The sequence below is a fragment of the Salmo salar genome, chromosome 07 (genome assembly GCF_965601325.2).
Source record: "Salmo salar chromosome 07, fSalSal1, whole genome shotgun sequence".
Taxonomy (NCBI): Eukaryota; Metazoa; Chordata; class Actinopteri; order Salmoniformes; family Salmonidae; genus Salmo; species Salmo salar.
Window position 1 is genome coordinate 7435928 of NC_138297.1, and position 26229 is coordinate 7462156.

General features: G+C 45.8%; 1 protein-coding gene and 1 long non-coding RNA gene across 2 annotated transcripts; both read left to right on the plus strand.

Moving 5' to 3' along the window:
- Nucleotides 1–739: 739 nt before the first annotated feature.
- Nucleotides 740–24919, plus strand: LOC106608490 (uncharacterized). The gene is made up of 8 exons (XM_014206428.3): nt 740–865; nt 5282–5400; nt 14235–14319; nt 14584–14779; nt 15215–16236; nt 16855–17684; nt 20468–20683; nt 22800–24919. The coding sequence occupies exons 1-8, from the start codon at nt 774–776 to the stop codon at nt 23045–23047; spliced, it is 2808 nt and encodes a 935-aa protein (XP_014061903.1). The 5' UTR covers nt 740–773; the 3' UTR covers nt 23048–24919.
- Nucleotides 5411–10889, plus strand: LOC145879991 (uncharacterized). The gene is made up of 2 exons (XR_014392859.1): nt 5411–9828; nt 10040–10889. It is a non-coding gene; the product is annotated as an uncharacterized LOC145879991 (long non-coding RNA).
- Nucleotides 24920–26229: the final 1310 nt, after the last annotated feature.

Sequence of the window (26229 nt, forward strand, 5' to 3'; positions counted from 1 at the left end):
GATAGCTGGTGGTTCACTTGCACCACATGATGCCAACATAACTCCAGATTCCATTTCTTTACCATAGGAGAAAAGTAATTCCAACAAACATAAGGATATGATCATGTAACTGACATACCGATGTTGTGCTCATCTTTTTTTGGTCAGGCAAGTTTAGAAAATAAACTGTGATGGATCACGTCGCTGCATGTTATTGTACTGTCAATGTGGCTATTCACTTACAGTAGGCTAATTGTATATTCTACATACTTGAAAATGCTGCTAAATTGTTTTAACTTGTTGACGTTGACCTTTTTAGCTAATACTGCTCAGTAGCAAACTGAATGTGTGTAGCCAAAACTGTCACACCCTCTTTACCCTCCTTCACAGTCCGACACAGCTTCCAAACACTGACTGAATATTATGATAATGGATATAACCTCGATTTAATTTTTTTTGTTATTGTGAGCTTTTCTACTTTGTCGAACATTATCTGTAAATTATTTGGATTTGCACTGAATATTAAACTGAAGTGTATCTAGAGTGTTTTGTTGTAGTTTTTCATTAATAGTATTCAGTGCATTTATAAATGTAATAAAAACATGTTATAGACTACTTTATTCTAATTCCAACGCAATAATAATGAAAAGGAAGGGTTGTAAGAGACAGATCTATTGCTTTCTTGCCTCCTTGTCCTGCTATTTCCACCCCCCATTTTACCATATAAATCTCTGCATACTCGCACATGCGCGTTGCGCATATCTACCGGAGCGAGAGGTAGGGGAGCTGTACAAATGGCGGAGAACGTACGGTCGCCTTTTGAGTACCGGGAGCCACCGACCCTCGACAGCGACGGGGATGGGAGCAAACCGCCGCCTCCCCGAGGGTGAGATAAATAACTTATTGGGGGAATATCTGATCACTTGCTAGCTACTTGTTTAAAAGTGAAGTCGAATGCAAAGCCGTGCCTGAACGGGTGTGTTTGTTTAGTTAGAGGCATCCATCCCTGTGATGATTCTGAGGAAAAAATGTAACGGCGAAAGTGTTTTTTTTTTTTTCGCTTCAGGATCAATAGCTACCTAGTTTCGTTATTTTTTTTGCACAGCCTGTCACCCACTTCTCACCGTTGATTATCCGTATGCTTTTGAGTTTTCGTTTGGGAGGTAGCCAGCTGTAATGTCCTGTCTGTTATTTAATTAGCCAGCTAGCTAACTACTAGCCATCTGTTAGTTAGCAAGCTGGCCAGTTACATCTGCACACGGTAGTCATAGCTAGCTAGCTAAACAGATTAAATTGCATTTAGGCTAGCCTTGCTTGATTTTGATAGCTAGCTAACTCGAAAGCGATATGGCTCGTTATTTAGGCATTTAATCATTAAAACCACATGTTTGCCAGATATTCTGGTACTGTAGTTAGCTATGTGCTACTACAATCTTCATTCAATCTGATGTTGTTGGGGAAATCCGTCAGTTACATTAGGCATCACTTTCACTGTGTAGATCTGACTGACTTGTGGTCTACTGTATAAAGAGAACGAATGAGGGATGCAAAGGCTGTGTGTGTGTCATTTTATATATGCCTGGTTATTGGGGTTTGTCAAATAGCTACAATGTTTACAATATATTATTTGATTGTCTGATACTTTATGGATGTGATCAAATTTGTTTTTTACAATTGTATTCAATAAATATAATGGCCCAGTTTCCCAAGAGCATCTTATGGCCAACTTCATCATTAGAATCATTATTAAATTGCCAAGTTGTTTCCATAATTATTAAAGTTGCACTTGAAAACAAATAATGAGATATTTTTCACATGCGCTAGATTTTTTTATTTCTTATTTATTTAACCATTATTTAACTAGGCAAGTCAGTTAAGAATAAATTGTTATTTACAGTGACGGCCTAACCCAGACAACACAGCCAACTGTGTGCTACCCTATAGGACTCCCAATCATGGTCGTTTGTGATACAGCCTGGAAATACAACAGGTGTAGACTTTAATGTGAAATGCCTAGTTTTGAGCCCTTCACCAACAATGCAGAGTTAAAAGGTAATTCAATTTAGCAAAAAAAGGACTTAGTAACACAAAAAAATGACAATAACAAGACTATATACAAGGAGTACCGTGTGTGTGTGTGTCGGTGTAGTATGTGTGGATAGAGTCCAGTGAGTGTGCATAGAGCCAATGCAAAAGAAAAAGGGGGTCAATGCAAATTGTCCAGGTAGCCATTTGATTAACTGTTCAGCAGTATTATGGCTTGGGGGTATAAGCTTTTCAGGAACCTTTTGGGCCAAGACGTGGTGCTCTGGTACCGCTTGCTGTGTGGTAACAGAGCGAACAGTCTATGACTTGGGAGGCTGGAGTCTTTGACAATTGTTAGGGCCTTCCTCTGACACCGCCTGGTATAGAGGCCCTGGATGGCAGGGAGCTCGGCCCCAGTGATGTACTGGGCCATACGGTCTACCCTCTGTAGCGCCTTGTGGTCGGACGCCACGCATTTGTCATACCAAGCGGTATTGCAGCCAGTCAAGATACTCTCAACGGTGCAGCTGTATAACATTTTGAGCATCTGAGGGCCCATGCCAAATCTTTTCAGCCTCCTGAGGGGGAAGAGGCGTTGTTGTGCTCTCTTCACGACTGTGTTGGTGCGTTTGGACCATGATAGGTCCTTAGTGATGTGGACACCGAGGAACTTGAATCTCTCGACCTGCTCCATTACAGCCCCATCTACAGTGCCTTCAGGAAGTATTCAGACCCCTTGACTTTTTCCAACATTTGTTAGGTTACAGCCATATTCTAAAATGGATTTAAACAAAAATAATTCCTCAGCAATCTACACACAATACCCCATAATGGCAAAGCGAAAACATGTTTTTAGAAATTTTAGAAAATGTATAAAAAAAAAAGAAAAGATACCTTATTTACATATGTATTCAGAATCTTTGCTATGAGACTCAAAATTGAGCTGTGAGCAGGAGTCCACCTGTGATAAATTCAATTGGTTGCACATGATTTGGAAAGGCACACAACTGTCTATAAAAGGTCCCACAGTTGACAGTGCATGTCACAGCAAAAACCAAACTATGAGGTCGATGGAATTGTCTGTAGAGCTCCGAGACAGGATTGTGTCGAGGCACAGATCTGAGGAATGGTATCAAAAAATGTCTGCAGCATTGAAGGTCCCCAAGAACAAAAGTGCGCTTCCATATTTCTTAAATGGAAGAAGTTTGAAACCACCAAGACTCTTCGTAGAGCTGGCCACCCGGCCAAACTGAGAAATCTGGGGAGAAGGCCCTTGGTCAGGGAGGTGACCAAAAATCTGATAGTCACTCTGACAGAATTCCTCTGTGGAGATAGGAGAACCTACCAGGACAACCATCTCTGCAGCACTCCCCCAATCAGGCCTTTTATGGTCGAGGGGCCAGACGGAATCCACTCGTCAGCAAAAGGCACATGACAGACTGCTTGGAGTTTGCCAAAAGGCTTCCAAAGACTCTCAAACCACGAGAAACAAGATTCTCTGGTCTGATGAAACCAAGATTGAACTCTTTTGCCTGAATGCCAAGCGTCACATCTGGAGGAAACCTGGCACCATCCCTACGGTGAATCATAGTGGTGGCAGCATCATGCTGGGGGGATGTTTTTCACCGGCAGGTACTGGGAGACCAGTCAGGATTGAGGCAAAGATCAACAGAGCAAAGTACAGAGAGATCCTTGATGAAAACCTGCTACAGAGCGCTCGGGGCCTCAGACTGGGGCGAAGGTTCACCTTCCAACAGGAAAATTTCCCTAACCACACAGCCAAGACAACGCAGCAGTGGCTTCGGGACAAGTCTCTGAATGTCCTTGAGTGGCCCAGCCAGAGCCCGTACTTGAACTCGATCTGACATCTCTGGAGAGACCTGAAAATAGCTGTGTAGCAATGCTCCCCATCCAACCTGACAGAGCTTGAGAGGATCTGCAGAGAAGAATGGGAGAAACTCGGAATATGTTCTATATGATTATTATAATTTAATTATCAGTAGTTTAACGACAATAAAACAAAATAAACGGGCTAATTCCATTGTGAAAATACAGTGGATCTATGGTAATGCAACATTGAATGATTCAAGGAAATTAGCAGATTTTTGTTTAATTTATTTGCATCTGAATAACAACATTATTATAGCTTATTATTTTAACATCGAATAGGTTATAAATAAATTATTGTTATTATAGCTGATCAAACTTTTATTTCTCACCAGAATGAGGCTGTGATTTGGGAGATTCAGCTCCGTCTGGGCATTCACTAGGTCCATAGACCTAGACCCTGGCCTGTGTGTGTGCTCTCGCTGTTCACTCCGATGGCGACGGCAAGATAGAGATTGTGGCCAAAGCAATTTAGCCAAGGCCAGTTCAGTTGCCTCACTGCAGCCACAATATTTGCCCTGTTGTCTGTGGTGATACAGTACACTTTATTTTTGTCAAGGGGCCAGTCAAGCTATCCCAAACGCAGGGCTTCGGCCAGGGTGTCGGTTGTGTGGAATTGTTTTCAAACAGCGGAAGTGCACTGTCAGACTCATGTAAGGAGTCATATTTACACTTTAGTGCAAAAAAATGAAACTTTTTTTTTTTTTTTTTTTTTTTTTTTGCTAGTTGAGATCTTTTTCACCTCACTCCTCCGATCTACTGTAACAATGAAAAAGGCCAGAGGTGAAGAGCAGAGGCTACCCACCCACCCCCAGCCTGTAGGCTATAGGATCTATAGTTGACCTCAGTCCACACTTTTCACTCCACCCCTCCCCTTTTTGAATTGGCTGATTTGACCTTCAAAGATTCTCTCTCTCCTATCCGTGATAGAGCGGATTTGCTGATTGCGCCACATTAAAAGATGGTTGGAAAGAGGTGGCGAATACAATTTTAATAGACGGACTAAGTTAGCAAAACAATACCATACAAATCAATAGTTATCTACTTTACCCATAGCAGGAGTGTTATACATTAAAATAAACTTGATGAAACATTTTATGAAAAAAAGATGTTTGACAGCTATTTTAGTTTCATGATGGTCAACATCCAAAACTGTCAATGTCACAGTTATCCAATTACCGTCACAGCCTTAGCTGTAGGCTTACTTGGGGTTGTTTTGATGGTGAAAAATGGCCTATTTATAATGTGGCAGATGTAAATGCAATTTATCTAGAAATGTCATTCTTGTCATGTACAAAATAAATCTGTCAGCTCTATTCAGTAAAACATGTTTTTTTTTTTTAAATCTGAAATGTTCTAAATCTGAAGGAACCCCTGGTGTGTTTTGTAGAAGGGTGTGTGTCAGGAAAAGGAAGGGTACCCCTGTGAAGGTGTGCGACCGGGCCTACGTGACAGAGGATGAAGAGGAGGAGGAAGAGGAGAGTCTGTCTGAACACAGCTACAGTCCAGGTAAACACACACACACACGTGTTGCATGGTATACCGGTACTATGATAATGGTACCAAAACATAAAGAGACTAACATTTTAGAAAACCGTAGAACCGTTGCATATGTAGTACTGGCCCTGCCGATCTAAAGAACCCGCTGGTGTCTGTTTTGCAACAGCAGCTAGTTTCTTGTCGGTCCAATAATGACCACTTCACATTCATTCGCACACCCTCGGCGCAGACCCCAATAATTATTCTGCTGTTACCTTTTTACATTGGGGCAGCGCAGGCAAAGTTGATGCGTTGTATCACGGAAGCAAACCCGGCACTTTTCAGCAATTTTTTTTAAATTTGCATTTTGATTTCATTAGGTCATCCACGTGAATTGTGTAGTAGAATAAAAAAAAAACATACACTCCCCAAAAAAGTATCACCATTGAGCTGTAAGAGAGGCTGATCTTCTCCCCGTGTGATCATTACCTTCTCTCTTGAAATTAATGACTGAGTACAGAATGCATCCTACAAATAGAATATGAGTTCAGATGTGTTTTTTTGTTTTTTTGTAAATGTTTTAATTGTATTTTTTTATTAAACTTTCTAAGTTGTATAAACATGGCAGTTGGATTATGCATTCAACATGCAAAGTACCCAACTAATCAAATACTACCAATTTCCCAGGTATAGGTAGTAATATAATTATACCTTGTTTCAAAAGTGGGCATGAAAATATTATTCTCAATACATTCAATGAAGGTAGATCTTAGATCATTCCAAAAGAAAATCCGATGATAGGCCATCACAGCCAGGCAATTTATTTAAGGCTGGTTTCTTTACAGCTATAGCCAATTCCTCTATTTTAAGCTCTGCCTCGCAAAACTCATTCAATTCTTGTCTATTGTAGGAATATGCTTTTTTGTTGTTGAGTTTTCTCAAAAAAGTAATAGCCGTTATTGGGGAAGTAGGATGAAATAATGTCTGTAGCAATCAACTTTGGTTCTGTTCTTTCAATCCCATTTAACATACAAATAATTAATAGCATTCCTTTCCTGACATCTTTTTTCAAGGCTGCTAAAGTAAGAGGTGATTTATTCTCGTTTTATCCACTTTGCCGTTGATCTTACGTAGGCGGCAGATATGTCATATCAGAATGAGTGCTTCGTCATATATCACGTGTGAAGCCTTGTTCACATTACCCATAAGCACTCCGTTACTTTGCGCCGGATGTCATGCATTTCAATGGGGACGTCCACAACGGAGTGGAATCGCAACACCCCCTTGCAGTTGGAGGCTCTGTTACGAGATGGACACCGCATACTTTGACATTTTTCAAACTTTGTCAGTCGAAGAACAGGAAGTTACCAAACTACAGAAGAAGAAAACAATTTGCTTTTCTGCGATGGCTTTATGGGATAGCTAGCAACAATTATCCATTACTGTAAGTGTGTACAATTTTTTTTATTTTTTTTTATAGTAATGTTACATAATACACATTGGTTATTAAGGTAGTTACATTACTGTGCATTTGGAAAATATTCAGACCCCTTGACCTTTTCCACATTTTGTTACATTACAGCCTTATTCTAAAATTGATTTTCTCTTTCTCATCAATCTACACACAATATCCCATAATGACAAAGCTAAAACTGTTTTTTAGAAGTTGTTGCTAATTTATTCAAACCAAACTGAAATATCACATTTACATACAGTTGAAGTTGGAAGTTTACATACACTTTTTCAACAACTCCACATTTCTTGTTAACAAACTATAGTTTTGGCAAGTCGGTTAGGACATCTACTTTGTGCATGACACAAGTAATTTTTCCAACAATTGTTTACAGACAGATTATTTCACTTATAAGCTTCATGAGGGAGGAAAATTATGATTTTCCTTTCCTCATGATGCAATCTATTTTGTGAAGTGCACCAAGCCCTCCTGCAGCAAAGCACCCCCACAGCATGTTGCTGCCACCCCCGTGCTTCACGGTTGGGATGGTGTTCTTCGGCTTGCAAGCCTCCCCCTTTTTCCTCCAAACATAACGATGGCCATTATGGCCCAACAGTTCTATTTTTGTTTCATCAGACCAGAGGACATTTCTCCAAAAAGTACGATCTTTGTCCCCATGTGCAGTTGCAAACGGTAGTCTGGCTTTTTTATGGCGGTTTTGGATCAGTGGTTTCTTCCTTGCTGAGCGGCCTTTCAGTTTATGTCGTTATAGGACTCGTTTTACTGTGGATAAAGATACTTTTGTACCGGTTTCCTCCAGCATCTTCACAAGGTCCTTTGCTGCTGTTCTGGGATTGATTTGCACTTTTCGCACCAAAGTATGTTCATCTCTAGGAGACCAAATGCATCTCCTTCCTGAGCGGTATGATGGCTGCGTGGTCCCATGGTGTTTATACTTGCGTACTATTGTTTGTACAGATGAACATGGTACCTTCAGGCGTTTGGAAATTGCTCCCAAGGATGAACCAGACTTGTAGAGGTAAAAAAAATAATAATCTGAGGTCTTGGCTGACTTCTTTTGATATTCCCTTGATGTCAAGCAAAGAGGCACTGAGTTTGAAGGTAGGACTTGAAATACATCCACAGGTACACCTCCAATTGGCTGAAATGATGTCAATTAGCCTATCAGAAGCTTCTAAAGCCATGACATTTTCTCAAATTTTCCAAGCTGTTTGAAGGCACAGTCAACTTAGTGTTTGTAAACTTCTGACCCACTGGAATTGTGTGTGTGTGTGTATTTATTTATTTATATATGTACGTACGTATGTAACAATTCCAGTGGGATATATCCATTTATATTAGGGGATACAATCTTCCCATAGTCAAGATAACAAATGTAAAACATACGGGGTCTATAAAATGTATATAGGTTCAGAAATGTTGTGAAATGGCACAGTTACAAATAGAAATCAAACTGGATGGACATCAGAAATAGAGGCCAGGACTAAAAACAAACTAAATATAACTATTGTAAAATAGATTGTGTCTGTAAAATGTGTACAGTATGTATAAACTGAAGGTAGAAGCCGAAGTGTTATTGTTTATTAGTTTACTCCAATTGGGGGAGGGGTGGTAGGTTTTGCTGGGAATAATAAAGGAATATTCAAAAACAAGTGTGCATTTACCCCAAAAATATATGGGGGGATTGGAAATGATGCCGACAATTACATTGATGAAAGCAGCAATCTATCTGCAATATTAAAGCTGATCAACCCCTTAAGAGGAAAAAATAAATAAATCAATAGATGGATATATTTATCTTGTGGATTAGCACACATTTTATAAACCAAATCGCAGTCAATTTTAAATTAATCCCGGGCTGCTAATTATTTGTTTGATAACAAACAACGGTGTTCAGTCATGTTACCCATCAAGCTAATAACCCGGTTAGTTCACCAGTAGGTCTTGCCTATTGAGTACCCCAGTATGAGTCATAATACCCACAAAACCTAGCTGTAAAACCCTGAAGTGGTTCCAATCATTTTTCCACCATTCATTTTTTCCGTTGGGGATTTTCGAACTATGTCATAAAAGGTGACGTTTTGAGAACCATATAAATCTTTCTAGGACAAGGTGATTTTTTTTTAAATTAATTTTTTAATCAATATATTCGTCTGTAATTGCCCCCCCCCTAAAAATCTATGCTAATTAGCCGCCAATGTGGCTATCATACAGAACTACACATCTTGTCACGAGCTTTGACGTAATCACTCAAGTTGCAGGGTGGGGAGAAACCTCCACATTTCTCCATGCAAACTCGCATCGACAATAGCAACTAACCTAGCAAGTAGATATCAGCCTTTTTTTAGTTTCTTGTGTAAATAATTGATATTGTATATTTCTCGTGTGTAATCTTGTTTATGCATTTTAAAGTTACCTAGCTAGCTACCTTAGCATTTTTTTCTGTATTACTAGAATTGAATTTACCCTGGCTTTTGTAGCCAACTAGCTAACCTTAGGTCTCTCCATCGAGCAGAAGCAAGGATGGTTCTGTGCTATGTACCGGACTGTAACCTCTACTCCGATAGGCACACGTGTCTCCTCACTCACTCACTCACACTGGGGGTAAGATGTAATTTAAACATCACAGATATAAATTCCCACTGTGTCCATGATAAAATGCAATGTGAACTGTTGTACTACTGGATGAGACTGTGCCTTTGTGATTACTTTAGTTAGCTGCTTTGAGCTAAACTTGTATGTTATATAACCTATTTTGGCAGCCTAGTGTGTGTGTGTGTGTACACTATGTGGAATATTCTTGGAGCAGTGGCTTCCCTGAAAACGGGTACTGACAGGAGGAGCGATATGAGTCTGTCAGAGGTCGTCACGCTGGCTGGGGATGGAGGCTTTGGTGGTCCACACAATGAGAAGCAGGTGTCCCTTCCAGTAATGTGAAGCTGACCGTGGACCTGGTGCCAGTAAGGATGGTCTTCACGGAGGCGGTAAGAACCTCCATCCTTGATATAACAAAAATCTTTTAGCTTCACTGCCTCTTCAATGATAAGGTCCCTGGCACCATAGGGACACTTGACTTCCAGACCGTCCAATGAGGCACCCAGGATCCAGGACCATGTGACTCAAAGCCCTAACTCCTTCACACCCCCATTTTGAATGCCTTGATTCCCTCCTCTTTATCTCTGCCCCACTTTACAGACAACACCCCATCCAACGACTGATCTGAGGACCCTTTTTAGCAGCGATGGAGTAACGAGCTTGGCCCTAACCACTGCTCCATTATTGCTGTCTGTCAACCTCCCTCTCCTCAATGTGTGCCAGTTGGGGTTGGTGCACTGCCGTATAGCCTCCTGCTGCTCCAACGACTGCGCCATGCCAGCCAGGATGCCTGCATGCCCCAGATGCCCTTGTTTTTTTTTTTAACAATGTTCAGACAGGGATGACAGGGAGGGTAGCGGTTGTTTAAGGAGACATGCCATTCCACTGAACCTGCCCTGGAGATGGTTATTTAGACACTGAAGATCCTCCCGTGGGGGCTCTCGGGACAGAGGGTTGTAGTCTTCAGCCGGGTACAGGTCCTCCAACTGACTGCACCTGGTTGGGCACGGGTGGCTTCCTCCACTCGCATTCCACACCCGTACGGCCCATTTTGTGAACCGTCAAAATAGGCTGCAGGCAACACTGATGAGCCACGGAGGCATTCACATGTTGTAGAGAGATTCCCCTGGTCACCTCGAGAAACCTGCCAACAGGAAGTGGTCACCTATAGAGACCTGCCAACAGGAAGGAGGTTAAATGCACCTTGAAATGCCTTTGTTGTAAAGAATGTGCAATATAAATAAAGTTTGATTTGATGACATTACAGCTTTAGAATATTTTATACAATTCCATTAACCTTTTTTAATTGATAACTTGGGATTTTATCACTTGACAATATCAATCGTACAGTGTGAAGGATTCTATAAATCCAGACAGAGAATGCATGTACCACTCTGAATTAATAAATACTGTGCCTATTGAAGATGTGTCAATGGTCATGAAACTACAATACAGACTGAATGTCTAAACTAAGTACATTCTGAATGTCTTAAGTTTTTAGATTCATTCTCATCAATGACAACATTCTAGAACTGAGTTATCACTTATCTAAGTTTGGTATCTGGGTTAATCTGGTTAATGATTAAGTGGCTCTTTCCTTGGAGTATGTTGAAAGCTGGATCGATCACAGTGTATTGCTAAGATGCACAAACTTAACTTAATAGCTACAGTCACTGACACAGGATGAACTTTAGTAGAGTATTGGAAGCTATTTTGTAGATGACACCGCCGAAGTCAAGGATCGGTAGGATAGTCAGTTTTACTAGGGTAAGTTTGGCGGCGTGAGTGAAGGAGGCTTTGTTGCGAAATAGAATGCTGATTCTAGATTTGATTTTGGATTGGAGATGTTTAATATGAGTCTGGATGGAGAGTTTACAGTCTAGCCAGACCCCTAGGTATTTGTAGTTGTCCACGTATCCTAGGTCAGAACTGTCCAGAGTAGTGATGCTAGTCGGGCAGGCAGGTGCGGGCAGTGAACGGTTGAAAAGCATGCATTTGGTTTTACTAGCGTTTAAGAGTAGTTGGAGGCCACAGAAGGAGTGTAGTATGGCATTGAAGCTCGTTTTGGAGGTTAGTTAACACTGTGTAAAAAGAAGGGCCAGAAGTATACAGAATGGTGTCGTCTGCGTAGAGGTGGATCAGAGAATCACCCTCAGCGGTTTCCTCCACGTGGCCAGACTGATAGTGGTCTCCTCCACGTGGCCAGACTGATAGTGGTCTCCTCCACGTGGCCAGACTGATAGTGGTCTCCTCCACGTGGCCAGACTGATAGTGGTCTCCTCCACGTGGCCAGACTGATAGTGGTCTCCTCCACGTGGCCAGACTGATAGTGGTCTCCTCCACGTGGCCAGACTGATAGTGGTCTCCTCCACGTGGCCAGACTGATAGTGGTCTCCTCCACGTGGCCAGACTGATAGTGGTCTCCTCCACGTGGCCAGACTGATAGTGGTCTCCTCCACGTGGCCAGACTGATAGTGGTCTCCTCCACGTGGCCAGACTGATAGTGCTCTCCTCCACGTGGCCAGACTGATAGTGCTCTCCTCCACGTGGCCAGACTGATAGTGGTCTCCTCCACGTGGCCAGACTGATAGTGGTCTCCTCCACGTGGCCAGACTGATAGGGGTCTCCTCCACGTGGCCAGACTGATAGTGCTCTCCTCCACGTGGCCAGACTGATAGTGGTCTCCTCCACGTGGCCAGACTGATAGTGGTCTCCTCCACGTGCCCAGACTGATAGTGGTCTCCTCCACGTGGCCAGACTGATAGTGGTCTCCTCCACGTGGCCAGACTGATAGTGGTCTCCTCCACGTGGCCAGACTGATAGTGGTCTCCTCCACGTGGCCAGACTGATAGTGGTCTCCTCCACGTGGCCAGACTGATAGTGGTCTCCTCCACGTGGCCAGACTGATAGTGGTCTCCTCCACGTGGCCAGACTGATAGTGCTCTCCTCCACGTGGCCAGACTGATAGTGGTCTCCTCCACGTGGCCAGACTGATAGTGGTCTCCTCCACGTGGCCAGACTGATAGTGGTCTCCTCCACGTGGCCAGACTGATGGTGGTCTCCTCCACGTGGCCAGACTGATAGGGGTCTCCTCCACGTGGCCAGACTGATGGTGGTCTCCTCCACGTGGCCAGACTGATGGTGGTCTCCTCCACGTGGCCAGACTGATGGTGGTCTCCTCCACGTGGCCAGACTGATGGTGGTCTCATCCACGTGGCCAGACTGATGGTGGTCTCCTCCACGTGGCCAGACTGATGGTGGTCTCCTCCACGTGGCCAGACTGATGGTGGTCTCCTCCACGTGGCCAGACTGATAGTGGTCTCCTCCACGTGGCCAGACTGATGGTGGTCTCCTCCACGTGGCCAGACTGATGGTGGTCTCCTCCACGTGGCCAGACTGATGGTGGTCTCCTCCACGTGGCCAGACTGATGGTGGTCTCCTCCACGTGGCCAGACTGATGGTGGTCTCCTCCACGTGGCCAGACTGATGGTGGTCTCCTCCACGTGGCCAGACTGATGGTGGTCTCCTCCACGTGGCCAGACTGATGGGGGTCTCCTCCACGTGGCCAGACTGATGGGGGTCTCCTCCACGTGGCCAGACTGATGGGGGTCTCCTCCACGTGGCCAGACTGATGGGGGTCTCCTCCACGTGGCCAGACTGATGGGGGTCTCCTCCACGTGGCCAGACTGATGGGGGTCTCCTCCACGTGGCCAGACTCATGGTGGTCTCCTCCACGTGGCCAGACTCATGGTGGTCTCCTCCACGTGGCCAGACTCATGGTGGTCTCCTCCACGTGGCCAGACTGATGGTGGTCTCCTCCACGTGGCCAGACTGATGGTGGTCTCCTCCACGTGGCCAGACTGATGGTGGTCTCCTCCACGTGGCCAGACTGATGGTGGTCATCCTCCACGTGGCCAGACTGATGGTGGTCATCCTCCACGTGGCCAGACTGATGGGGGTCTCCTCCACGTGGCCAGACTGATGGGGGTCTCCTCCACGTGGCCAGACTGATGGTGGTCATCCTTGGAAAAAGCCATAATGTGTGAAATAGACACCAAAGTCGACATACTGTACAAACAATTATCAATGCTAAGTAATCCAAAATATGTGTAACTAGCTAGCTAAAGTTTTGTCAGTGGCTAGTTTAAGACCGAGAAATGGGACAGAAGAAGTTCAACACTTTATTCAATTCATTTCAATACAGCACATGGATTCATCATGGATTGGGCACATATCTCTGATCGCGCAGGTGAAGAGTAGCTGACCGTGTCGGCTAGATGTGACGTGCAGGAGCTTCCTGCAGGAATTCGTAGTCTTGCTGAGGTGTTCTCCGTTTTGCTAATTAGCATGACATTTTTTTTGTGTAAATTGAGGCAAATATATTGATGACTCAAATTGTCAGGGTAGAGAGATTTTACACGGTTATCAAAACATCACGCCAAGCCTACACCGGGCACATACTTGGTGGGGAAACGATTGGAACCATTAACGTGTTTGACTACAAGGTTTTATGGGTATTATGAAGCGTCCGACTGTGGCGGACTATATAGGAACACATTTGGAATGGCATTGGCACAGGAAGAAAGGAAAAAGGGTCTGCTACTCATGAGATGTGTATCTAAGGTAGAATTCATATAGGCCTTAACGGAAGCCTAAGCTTTGTTAAATAAATCTCTCTCTCTATAGTGTTTTCCCCTCACTGCCAAAAAGGACATGCAGATCATTGTGTTTATCTATTCAGTCCTCCAGCCCTATCATGTGTTCTGCTGTTCTTACTTGTTTCTAACTCTCCCAGGTGATGGACAGTACCCAGACGGAGCGGAGGACAGACTACCTCCAACCGGAAGCCCTTACTACCTCGCCGACCCCTCCCAGCTCTGGTGAGAGAGACAGTAGGATCATGGAATAGACAACCAATGACAGACATGTCTTGAGAAATCAATCAAATGTCTGTAGTTGCATTGAGACTGCAGTGTATGGGTCAACCTTACCTATTGCAGGGTGTGCAGGCTTTTGTTCAAGCCCAGTTTCTAACACACCTCACCAAGACCTTGGTCAGTGAAATCAGGTGTGGTTGCTAGGCAAGAGCAAAAGTCTGTGTCTCCAGTGGATGGTGTGTAACGTTACTTTGTTTCTCCGTCCAGTGTGTCGGAGCTGGGCGAGGAGGGGGCGAGTGGGGTCCGGGGGCCAGTGCTCTTCCACCCCCCGCCCAACTGTAGGATCCGAGAGGTGCACTGCGGGAGTCAGGTGCGGCTGGTCGTCATAGCGATTCGCGACATCGCCAAAGGGGAGGAGATCACAGTGGACTACAGCCTGATGGACTGGGGAGAGAACGCCATGGTGACTAATGACTCTGATAACATCGCCAGCTTGCCTCGTTGCAAACCCATTTCGGCTATTCTTAAATATACTCCGTGAATGAGTGTGGTCAGAGGTCATGACGTCTGACCAACAGAAACCTCATACACATCAAAATTCGCAGTTCTGGCATTACTAGTTGCTTGTTGTGTTGTTTCCTTGTTCTGTCCATGTAAAGAACATTGCCCAGTGTGATTGGTTGGGCTCCATATTTGAAGCCTGTTGGTTGCTTTATGAATATCCTAGGGATTCCATAGCTCTGTGTCTCTGAGGGTTTGACTGCAGCTTTAACCCAGACAATAACAAAAATAAGGTAATCAGAAGATCGTGACCTCAACTTAATTTTTTTCTATTGGTTACTGTGCGGATTTATAAAGTTGCTCATTTGTTATGTTTTTGGATTTTGTCTCCGAACAGGATGAAGAGCCTGGCCCCCACCCGCTGTCTCTCTCCGACTACCTCACCCCCTCCTGGTCCCTCTCCCCCTCCTCCTCCCCGCTAACTCACACTGAGCCCAGCGATTCGGACCGAGAGGAGGAGGAGGAAGACGACGATGACGACGAAGAAGAAGAGATGGAGGAGCTGAGGGGCCGCATGCTCCGCCGCCGAAAGAAGCGCAAAATAGCCACCCCCGTCACCACCACCAAGAAGAAGAGTGTCGCCAACCCCAGGGCCGGACCCGGGCGCCCCTGCTCATCCTCCTTCTCCCGGCTGGCTGCCTCCTCGACCTCGACCCCGGCCCAGACCCCGTCTCAGCCCGCCACCCCACTGGCGCCCCCCACCACCAACATCAACAACAACATCAACATAAACATCGGCAGCTCCAGCGGGGCCACTGTCAGCCGGCGGCAGCACTGCCCCTACTGCGGCCGCCACTACCGCTCTCTGGCACGCCACCTGGAGAAACACCATGCCAACCAGCCAGAGGTCAGGGCTGCCATGGAGCTATCCGCACTCCACACACACCCTTCCTCCTCTACCTCCTCCTCGCACGGCCACATCTTCGCCTCCCCCCAGCCCTCCTCTTCCTCTGCTCCCGCCCCTCCCCCTCTTTTCTCCAGGGAGAGAGAGAGGGATGCGGTGGCCGCTCGAAGTTCCTCGGGGGCGGTCTCCTTTTCACTTTCACTCTCCCCACCCTCGGCTTCTCAGTCGGCCGCGGCCAAAAAAGCCTCCAACTTATCGGTTCAGACGCCCAAGCCAGGCTCAGCCCCTGCAGTGGCACCGGTGAAAAGTCCTCCCACATCCACGCCACCCAGGAGGGGCCGCAAGCCGAAGAGAGAGAAGGAGGAGCAGCAGAAAGCGGGGGAGTCCATCAGGAGCAAAGAGGAAGAGATGCCTCCACCTCCTACCCCCAAGCCGGAGGAAGAAGAGCAGGATGAGGAGCTGAGTGGAGCGGGGACAGTAGAGAGTCCTGGGGACTGGAGTACACAGATGGCTAGGTATGACAGATAATATGGTTCTGCTACATTGGAAAGAGAAGTTGGGCCTAAATTAAATGTTACATATGAAGTTCTGAATTGAAATTGCTTGAGAAATGCATATTTTACCATTCTATCAATATTATAATGGAGATGTAAAGTTCTCCAGTCTTCTTTTCAGCTCCTTCATCACCTGATTTATTAACAAAAGGAACATGTCAATCCTCATGACATGGCACAAGAGGGTGGGGCTTCCTCTTATGTACTCTGCTTCTCCTTTATTGTTCTCAACCGGGGGGCGATGACATCAGACCAACTCCTTGAATGGCCTACTCAATGGAGTTTGCAGTTGTCAATTTTTTGGGGATTCTGCTCAAAACATTTTTGGGTCCTTAAGTGTATTCGTGGGATATTGATTTTCAACAGGAAAAGAAAAAAAATGTGCTTTCAAATATTACATTTTGACATTGTATTTTTTTAAACTCTCACCCTCTGTGTCGCTCTCTCACCCTCTGTGTCGCTCTCTCACCCTCTGTGTCGCTCTCTCACCCTCTGTGTCGCTCTCTCTCCCTCTGTCGCTCTCTCTCTCTCCTTCTGTGTCGCTCTCTCTCTCCCTCTCTCTTTCTCTCTTTTTTCTAGCTCCCACAGACACCACATGCCCCCTCTCCTCTCTTCCCTCTCCTGCCTGGTGCTCTACCTGAGCCGGCAGCAGCACTCTTCCTTCTTGTCTCTCACTCGCTCCCCCAGTTCGGCTGAGGCCTGGCGCCTCCTCTGCCATTCCAGCCTGGCGCTGCTCATCCTCTACAACCGCCACCGAGAGTGTGAGGTGGCCAAGCTCACCACCCAGGACTACCACAACCGCACCACCCCCCCAAGCCCTACCCTGACCCAGGCTAACTCGGCCAACACCCCCCCCACAGGCATGGAGGCCATCCTCTCCCCCTTCGAGCATCAGGTCCTCTGCCACCTCCCCCGGGCAGGTGTGCTGGGTAAGAGGGGGCGTATCCAGCCCCTCATCCTGCCCCCGCACTGCGAGTCCTGCCTGGAACTGCTCCTTCAGACCTCCTCCAACGTGGGCGTCGACCCCCACAGCCCCTACGTCTTCTCCCGGCCCTTCCACTCGCCCGCAACGCCTCTCCGGGGCACCGACCTACTGCGCAACCTGGCACGTGCCAGCGGCGCCAAGAACCCCAGGGCGTTGACCCAGACACGGGCGCGCCAGCAGGTGGCCATTCTCACCCAGCTACTGCTCCTGGAGGAAGGCGAGGGGCAGGGCCAGCCGGGCGGGGCAGCCGCCAAGCGCCTGGAAGACTTCCTGCAGAGGGAGTACCACGTGACCCAGAGCTGTGCCACGATAGGCCGAGACCCGGCGCTGATGGGCCGTGTGGGCAGGGTGGTGATCTATGGGGAAAAGGAGGGGGTCCTCTTCAGAGGGATGAGTCTGCAGCACATCTGTCTGGAGCTGGATGGTAAGGGGAAACTACAGGGAACTGGGCTCTGGTATGACCAAACTACCACACACTGCAAATCCATGGCACAGCTCCATCCCTTATCAGAGAAAGTGTGTGTGTGTGTGTGTGTGTGTGGGGGGGTGCGTTCTGTTCATGAAGGGTTTGCACCTGATACATACTGAAGGGAATAAAGGACAATAGTTACATTGCATTTACATGTGAATTAGTAATCTCCCCATCTCATTGGGATGGAAGAGAGGAGGAAACGGCACTAGAGGAATGATGGCTTTGTTACCAAGGGAGGCATGGCAAGTATGCTGGTCATGCTCATTAGCGGTATATTTACTAGCAAGTATGCTGGTCATGCTCACTAGCGGTATATTTACTAGCAAGTATGCTGGTCATGCTCACTAGGGATATGTTTACTAGCAAGTATGCTGGTCATGCTCACTAGGGATGTGTTTACTAACAAGTATGCTGGTCATGCTCAGTAGCGATATATTTACTAACAAGTATGCTGGTCATGCTCAGTAGCGATATGTTTACTAACAAGTATGCTGGTCATGCTCAGTAGCGATATATTTACTAACAAGTATGCTGGTCATGCTCAGTAGCGATATATTTACTAGCAAGTATGCTGGTCATGCTCAGTAGGGATGTGTTTACTAACAAGTATGCTGGTCATGCTCAGTAGGGATATGTTTACTAACAAGTATGCTGGTCATGCTCAGTAGGGATATGTTTACTAACAAGTATGCTGGTCATGCTCAGTAGCGATATATTTACTAGCAAGTATGCTGGTCATGCTCAGTAGCGATATGTTTACTAGCAAGTATGCTGGTCATGCTCAGTAGCGATATGTTTACTAACAAGTATGCTGGTCATGCTCACTAGCGGTATATTTACTAACAAGTATGCTGGTCATGCTCAGTAGGGATGTGTTTACTAACAAGTATGCTGGTCATGCTCACTAAGGATATGTTTACTAACAAGTATGCTGGTCATGCTCAGTAGCGATATGTTTACTAACAAGTATGCTGGTCATGCTCAGTAGCGATATATTTACTAACAAGTATGCTGTTAATGCTCAGTAGCGATATGTTTACTAACAAGTATGCTGGTCATGCTCAGTAGCGATATGTTTACTAACAAGTATGCTGTTCATGCTCAGTAGCGATATGTTTACTAACAAGTATGCTGTTCATGCTCAGTAGCGATATGTTTACTAACAAGTATGCTGGTCATGCTCAGTAGCGATATGTTTACTAACAAGTATGCTGTTAATGCTCAGTAGCGATATGTTTACTAACAAGTATGCTGGTCATGCTCAGTAGGGCTATGTTTACTATTTGTAAGTTGGTAATAAAGCAGTAGTAAGGGATTGCATGTTTAGAGGTTTACACATGAAGGGTGATTCTCCTCTCACTCGGACACAGCTGGGAACAAACTTATTTGTAAAAATTTTATTTTTTTATATTGGGAGGCCAGCTGCAACAGAGCCTGGACTTGAACCAGGATCTGTAGTGGAACAGCTAGAACTGCGATGCAGTGCCTTAGACCACTGCGCCACTTGGGAGGCCAGCTGGGAGCAAACTTACCAGAACATTTTAAATAGATGGGAACTCTGAACAGGGTACCTTGTAATTGCATTGCCTGCCGTACAACGATCTGTCCTTCTCACAGACATTGTTAACGGACATCTTGTCTTGGTGTTGTATGTTATGGTTTGCTTATTACATAAATGAAAGAGGAAAACCTTGCCCTGAGTCTCCAAGCCTTTTACATTGTATAAGGCAGGTTATAGTGAATGAACAAAACATGTTGTTCATGCTTTGTTCATTCACTCTCCGTCTTCTATCCCTACCCAACGCGCTCTCTCTGTCTTCTATCCCTACCCAACGCGCTCTCTCTGTCTTCTATCCCTCTCCAACGCGCTCTCTCCGTTTTCTATCCCTCTCCAACGCGCTCTATCTGTCTTGTATCCCTCTCCAACGCGCTCTCTCTGTCTTCTATCCCTCTCCAACGCGCTCTCTCCGTCTTCTATCCCTACCCAACGCGCTCTCTCCGTCTTCTATCCCTACCCAACGCGCTCTCTCCGTCTTCTATCCCTACCCAACGCGCTCTCTCCGTCTTCTATCCCTACCCAACGCGCTCTCTCCGTCTTCTATCCCTACCCAACGCGCTCTCTCCGTCTTCTATCCCTACCCAACGCGCTCTCTCCGTCTTCTATCCCTACCCAACGCGCTCTCTCCGTCTTCTATCCCTACCCAACGCGCTCTCTCCGTCTTCTATCCCTACCCAACGCGCTCTCTCCGTCTTCTATCCCTACCCAACGCGCTCTCTCCGTCTTCTACCCCTACCCAGCTCGCTCTCTCCGTCTTCTACCCCTACCCAGCGCGCTCTCTCCGTCTTCTACCCCTACCCAGCGCGCTCTCTCCGTCTTCTACCCCTACCCAGCGCGCTCTCTCCGTCTTCTACCCCTACCCAGCGCGCTCTCTCCGTCTTCTACCCCTACCCAGCGCGCTCTCTCCGTCTTCTACCCCTACCCAGCGCGCTCTCTCCGTCTTCTACCCCTACCCAGCGCGCTCTCTCCGTCTTCTACCCCTACCCAGCGCGCTCTCTCCGTCTTCTACCCCTACCCAGCGCGCTCTCTCCGTCTTCTACCCCTACCCAGCGCGCTCTCTCCGTCTTCTACCCCTACCCAGCGCGCTCTCTCCGTCTTCTACCCCTACCCAGCGCGCTCTCTCCGTCTTCTACCCCTACCTAACGCGCTCTCTCCGTCTTCTATCCCTACCCAACAGTGATGTCAGGGAACTCTGCAGACTCCTTCTCAGACGACTCGGACGTGGAGGCAGAGAAGGTTAAGGAGAAGGTTAAAGAGAAGGTTAAGGAGAAGGTGGAGGAGGTGAAGAAGCAACCAGGTCAACCCCCCAGCAAGAATAAAGCCCCTGCTCCCTCCTCCGTCAACCCCTCGCTCCCTGGTGCCCACAAGAGGAGGATCATACAGCCCAAGTCAGGTATGTACAGTTGTATTTGTTCTACCAAATGCATTACCTATTCAAACCTATCTGGGTGAATGTGTTTTTGAACAATAGCCGCTTTAATACACATTATTGCGCTACATCCATGCAAGCCATTGCGAGCCAGCGTCAGACATGTTAGAAAATTGAGGGACTCAACAAGCCAATCGATAACTTCCTCACAGTTAACGAGTCCTTTCAAATCTACTCAAGTGTGCCGGTCACATGCCCCATCAGCCACTGGGGTTCGAGCCCTGGGTCAGGTGACTCTGTCTACTTTTTCTGCTCCTTTCTCTATATCCCAACCTGTACTTGTATGAACAAAACTATACAAAAATATGTAAGGAGATCAAAACGATGTTTCATGAATATACACTGCTCAAAAAAATTAAGAGAACACTTAAACAACACATCCTAGATCTGAATGAAAGAAATAATCTTATTAAATACTTTTTTCTTTACATAGTTGAATGTGCTGACAACAAAATCACACAAAAATAATCAATGGAAATCCAATTTATCAACCCATGGAGGTCTGGATTTGGAGTCACACTCAAAATTAAAGTGGAAAACCACACTACAGGCTGATCCAACTTTGATGTAATGTCCTTAAAACAAGTCAAAATGAGGCTCAGTAGTGTGTGTGGCCTCCACGTGGCTGTATGACCTCCCGACAACGCCTGGGCATGCTCCTGATGAGGTGGCGGATGGTCTCCTGAGGGATCTCCTCCCAGACCTGGACTAAAGCATCCACCAACTCCTGGACAGTCTGTGGTGCAACGTGGCGTTGGTGGATGGAGCGAGACATGATGTCCCAGATGTGCTCAATTGGATTCAGGTCTGGGGAACGGGCGGGCCAGTCCATAGCATCAATGCCTTCCTCTTGCAGGAACTGCTGACACACTCCAGCCACATGAGGTCTAGCATTGTCTTGCATTAGGATGAACCCAGGGCCAACCGCACCAGCATATGGTCTCACAAGGGGTCTGAGAATCTCATCTTGGTACCTAATGGCAGTCAGGCTACCTCTGGCGAGCACATGGAGGGCTGTGTGGCCCCCCCCAAAGAAATGCCACCCCACACCATGACTGACCCACCGCCAAACCGGTCATGCTGGAGGATGTTGCAGGCAGCAGAACGTTCTCCACGGCGTCTCCAGACTCTGTCACGTCTGTCACATGTGCTCAGTGTGAACCTGCTTTCATCTGTGAAGAGCACAGGGTGAATTTGCCAATATTGGTGTTCTCTGGCAAATGCCAAACGTCCTGCACGGTGTTGGGCTGTAAGCACAACCCCCACCTGTGGACGTCGGGCCCTCATACCACCCTCATGGAGTCTGTTTCTGACCGTTTGAGCAGACACATGCACATTTGTGGCCTGCTGGGGGTCATTTTGCAGGCCTCTGGCAGTGCTCCTCCTGCTCCTCCTTGCACAAAGGCGGAGGTAGCGGTCCTGCTGCTGGGTTGTTGCCCTCCTACGTCCTCCTCCACGTCTCCTGGTGTACTGGCCTGTCTCCTGGTAGCGCCTCCATGCTCTGGACACTACGCTGACAGACACAGCAAACCTTCTTGCCACAGCTCGCATTGATGTGCCATCCTGGATGAGCTGCACTACCTGAGCCACTTGTGTGGGTTGTAGACTCCGTCTCATGCTACCACTAGAGTGAAAGCACCGCCAGCATTCAAAAATGACCAAAACATCAGCCAGGAAGCATAGGAACTGAGAAGTGGTCTGTGGTTACCACCTGCAGAACCACTCCTTTATTTGGGGTGTCTTGCTTATTGCCTATAATTTCCACCTGTTGTCTATTCCATTTGCACAACAGCATGTGAAATGTATTGTCAATCAGTGTTGCTTCCTAAGTGGACAGTTTGATTTCACAGAAGTGTGATTGACTTGGAGTTACATTGTGTTGTTTAAGTGTTCCTTTACTTTTTTGAGCTGTGTGTGTGTGTGTGTGTGTGTGTGTGTGTGTGTGTGTGTATATACATACATACATACATACATACATACATGTACACATACACACACAAGTGTTTAGGGGTTAGGTACTCGGTGGGTATGGATTTGGAATTGGGAAATTGATGTTCGTGACTCTGTCCTGTGTTCCCAGGGAAGCGTGGGGTGCTGAAACGGCCCTGGTCGGAGGCGGAGCGCATCGCCGTGGAGACGCACCTGAAGAGGAACATCATGGAGCAGCGCGTGCCAGCCAAGGCGGACTGCGAGCGCTGCCTGCAGCTCTGTCCCCTGCTGGTCAGCAACCAGCGTGACTGGAGAGCCATCAAGTTCTACTGCCACAACCGCATCCAGCTACTGAAGAAGCAGGGCAGGAGGGAGAGGGCAGGACACTCTGTTAGATAGAGATGGGAGAGAGCGAGAGAACTGACTTCTACCATCTGGAGTGACCCTATTCTAGTCCTGGAGAAGTGCAGTCTGCTTGTTTTTCGACCGAATTTACCTGACCTCTGACCTGACCTTAGAGGTCGTTCCTGGGACTAGGTGTGCAGTATCAGTCCTAGCCGTGTAGCCCAGTAATGCAGTGTTGTCTTCATCAAGAGTCAAGGAGAGAATTAACTGGGATTAGTTGAAATGTCTCCTCTGACCAGAGGACATATCCACATAGTGTCTCAAAAGGTTCTAGGAATCCTGTTAAAACCGTTTTTTAAGACAAAAAAAAAACTCCCAGCTCACAGTAGGTTTTAGGATGTTAAGACACTGACCAGACAAACTCTGAGCCAGGACTAACATCAACTCCTAAAAAGGTTATCTCAGCTGGTCATCACGACAGTTTGAGGTACCGATGGTGATGACACTCATCGTTGTAAATTATGGGAACTAACCAATCACGAAGAGGCATGGCCAGCTGTGAACTGTATAGCACGTTTCAGACACCCAGATGAATGTGACTGTACATCAAATGTTGTAATGGTAAAACACTTGATATAATTTGTCTGACATGATCACTTTGTCTACTCCTAATTATTGCCTAATATGTTGGCGTGCATAACCTTCTTTTTTATTTTATTTTACCAATTGTGATGTTTGTTAAAAGCGTAAGTTTTATAATATTGTCGCTAACACTCTGAACTCCTGGATAACTACTCTAAATGTATTTTGTACAGTACTGTAGGCATCAAGTCTCTTACTGATAATGTTGCATAAAAAGTTGTATCATTTTCATCATCCAATCAAAGTTAACATAGGCCCTAAATACCTTCAGTGTCCCAATATTCCTTAGACATATTATTTAACAATGTTGCAGGCCTTTTTTTTTATTATCAGACACCTGCTGGTAACTCTTAACTGGTGAGGTCAACTCATGAGGTCTCCTCAGTATCTGTCAACTAGGTTAGGACTCTTATGACTAAAGAGGTTTCATGCCTAGCTTTTATTTCTACCCGTAAGAGTAAGAGTAAAATGTCTCTATTCTCAGCGCTTACGACACATTTTCTACCCTGAGACGCTTTGTGAATATGGGCCCTGGATTACGGAACAATGGTCCTAGAAGTTACTGGAGAATCCCGTGTTTTAAACCATTTATTTCAGTCTGTTGGGAAATGACCGGGAAAGTGAGGGAGTTCAGAGGAGTGGGTCCACCTCCACTGAAAGCTGAAGACCAAATGTGAATATTAGGTTATCTTTACAAAGATGGAGGAAGAAACATATGGTTTGAACCAATAAGATCACCCCCCCCCTAGAATGAGCATCCATGTCATATGGACTGGGATGAGCTGTTTGATATGGATAACTGACTGCCGTGAACTCTTAACCATTGCTATCACGGCCAGCTGTGTTTTTAACGGTATCGATCAAAGTATTGGACCATGATGCACCAGTGAACTTGTTCACACACAACTCTGTACCACGGTTTCAGTTAAACTGATATGAAACGAGGCACGCTTACTTTAAATTGTTTATCATGTCTGTTTTAAAAAAAAAATATTTTGTAGTCATTTTACTCGACAATATATGGTCTTGTTAGTAACAAATGTAAATACGTGCTAATCAAGAATGAAATTTGACGTAGTAGTGGTTATAAAGTTGGTCGTATTGTGCTAAGGTGTACATATTGTAAATACCACATTTTGAAGTGTTTTCTGAACCACAAATTGTAACGTGATATTTTGCACTATGGTAACAGAAGTAACAGAAAAGGTTATCTACAGTACTGCAAAACAAAAATTTAAAAAAATCTGAATAGTCTAATGATAAAGAACATGTGTCAGAACAATATTCTAAACGTGTTTTCTTGAAACAAATGTAGCTATATCTAATAATGTTATTAGAATACCTGAAGTCACACAAGGTATCTGTCATATTAAGAATACCTTAAACATCTCAGGTTGGGGCTCTAGTAAAGGGTCTAATGGTTGAACAGGTGATACAGTATACAGTCACTACTACAGATACAGCAGGAAAATACCCTCTCGCTAGAAACTCGTTGCAGAAGATTATATCACTCTACTGCTGAAAATTAGGTTTTATTTTGAAGCTATACATTATAATCTCGTGAACTGTAGGTCCCTGCATCCATAGCTCCAACTATGAATTAGCAAAATGAAATTTTTCACTACCCACATCCCTTGTGAGCAAGGTGAACACAAACCCCCACAGCCTGTGTTCATTTAAGTGTTTCAGAGTAGGAGTACATATCTAGGATCAGGCCCCCCCCCCCGTCCGTCCATGTAATCTCATGCATTATCATCTGAAAGGCAAAACTGATCCCAAATTAGCACTCATACTCTGAAACACACAATTTTGATATTTTGCCACTAACTGCTCTTTTGACCAATCAGATCAGATCTTTTGCCAATAATGGGGCAAAATAATCAAAATTGGGCTGCCTGTGTTAATGCAGCAATTATGAATACCCACATCCATACCGACACAAGTTTAGACGGAGCTGGCCATAGCCTTTTGGAGGTCCTAATTGAAATCTTAAGTTTGAGTTCATTTCCTGCAATTCTACACATTGCCATGGGGTGGAGAGAAATGTTTGCAGTTTTTGTAGGATATCTGAGTGAGAGTGACTTACAAAATCAATGGGACCCCCCCCCCCCGGTCGCTAATTCGATCATGATTACTAGCAAGTTTAGACAGCTGGCTAGACTAACTTAACAATTTAAAAAAAAAATGGGGCTAATTGAGTGACCGTCAGTGACTGACATCACAAGAGAAAAACAGCTGATTCACAACCACATTTCGAAATGTCACCTTGTGTATTCTACTATTCTACCTCTCAACAGAAAGTTGAGACCCCAACTGAAATTGATCCGTGGGCCTAAAAAAGGGGACGCCAGTTGTCCATCACCTGGTCTGGAGGGTTAGCAGCATCCCACAGAGCCACACACACACTGTAGTTACTGACTTTGACCACTTGAGGGAGACAGACCAGATACTGAGTCATGTCTAAAAACTCCAGTAATAAGCCAAGCACCCAAAATACAGCACATAGCATAAGCCTACGACAACTCACATCTGAGACACCAGGTGGGGGACGGGGGGGACGCAAGTAAGAGTCTTGGTGGTGGAAGGGAGGGGGA

What these genes read in the sequence shown, in the direction of transcription:
- LOC106608490 (XM_014206428.3), top strand. Translation starts at nt 774, where the DNA reads ATGGCGGAGAACGTACGGTCGCCTTTTGAGTACCGGGAGCCACCGACC. An exon ending in CATCTGTCTGGAGCTGGATG is followed by an intron (nt 17,685 to 20,467) that starts GTAAGGGGAAAC and finishes CCTACCCAACAG; the next exon opens with TGATGTCAGGGAACTCTGCA. An exon ending in GATCATACAGCCCAAGTCAG is followed by an intron (nt 20,684 to 22,799) that starts GTATGTACAGTT and finishes CTGTGTTCCCAG; the next exon opens with GGAAGCGTGGGGTGCTGAAA.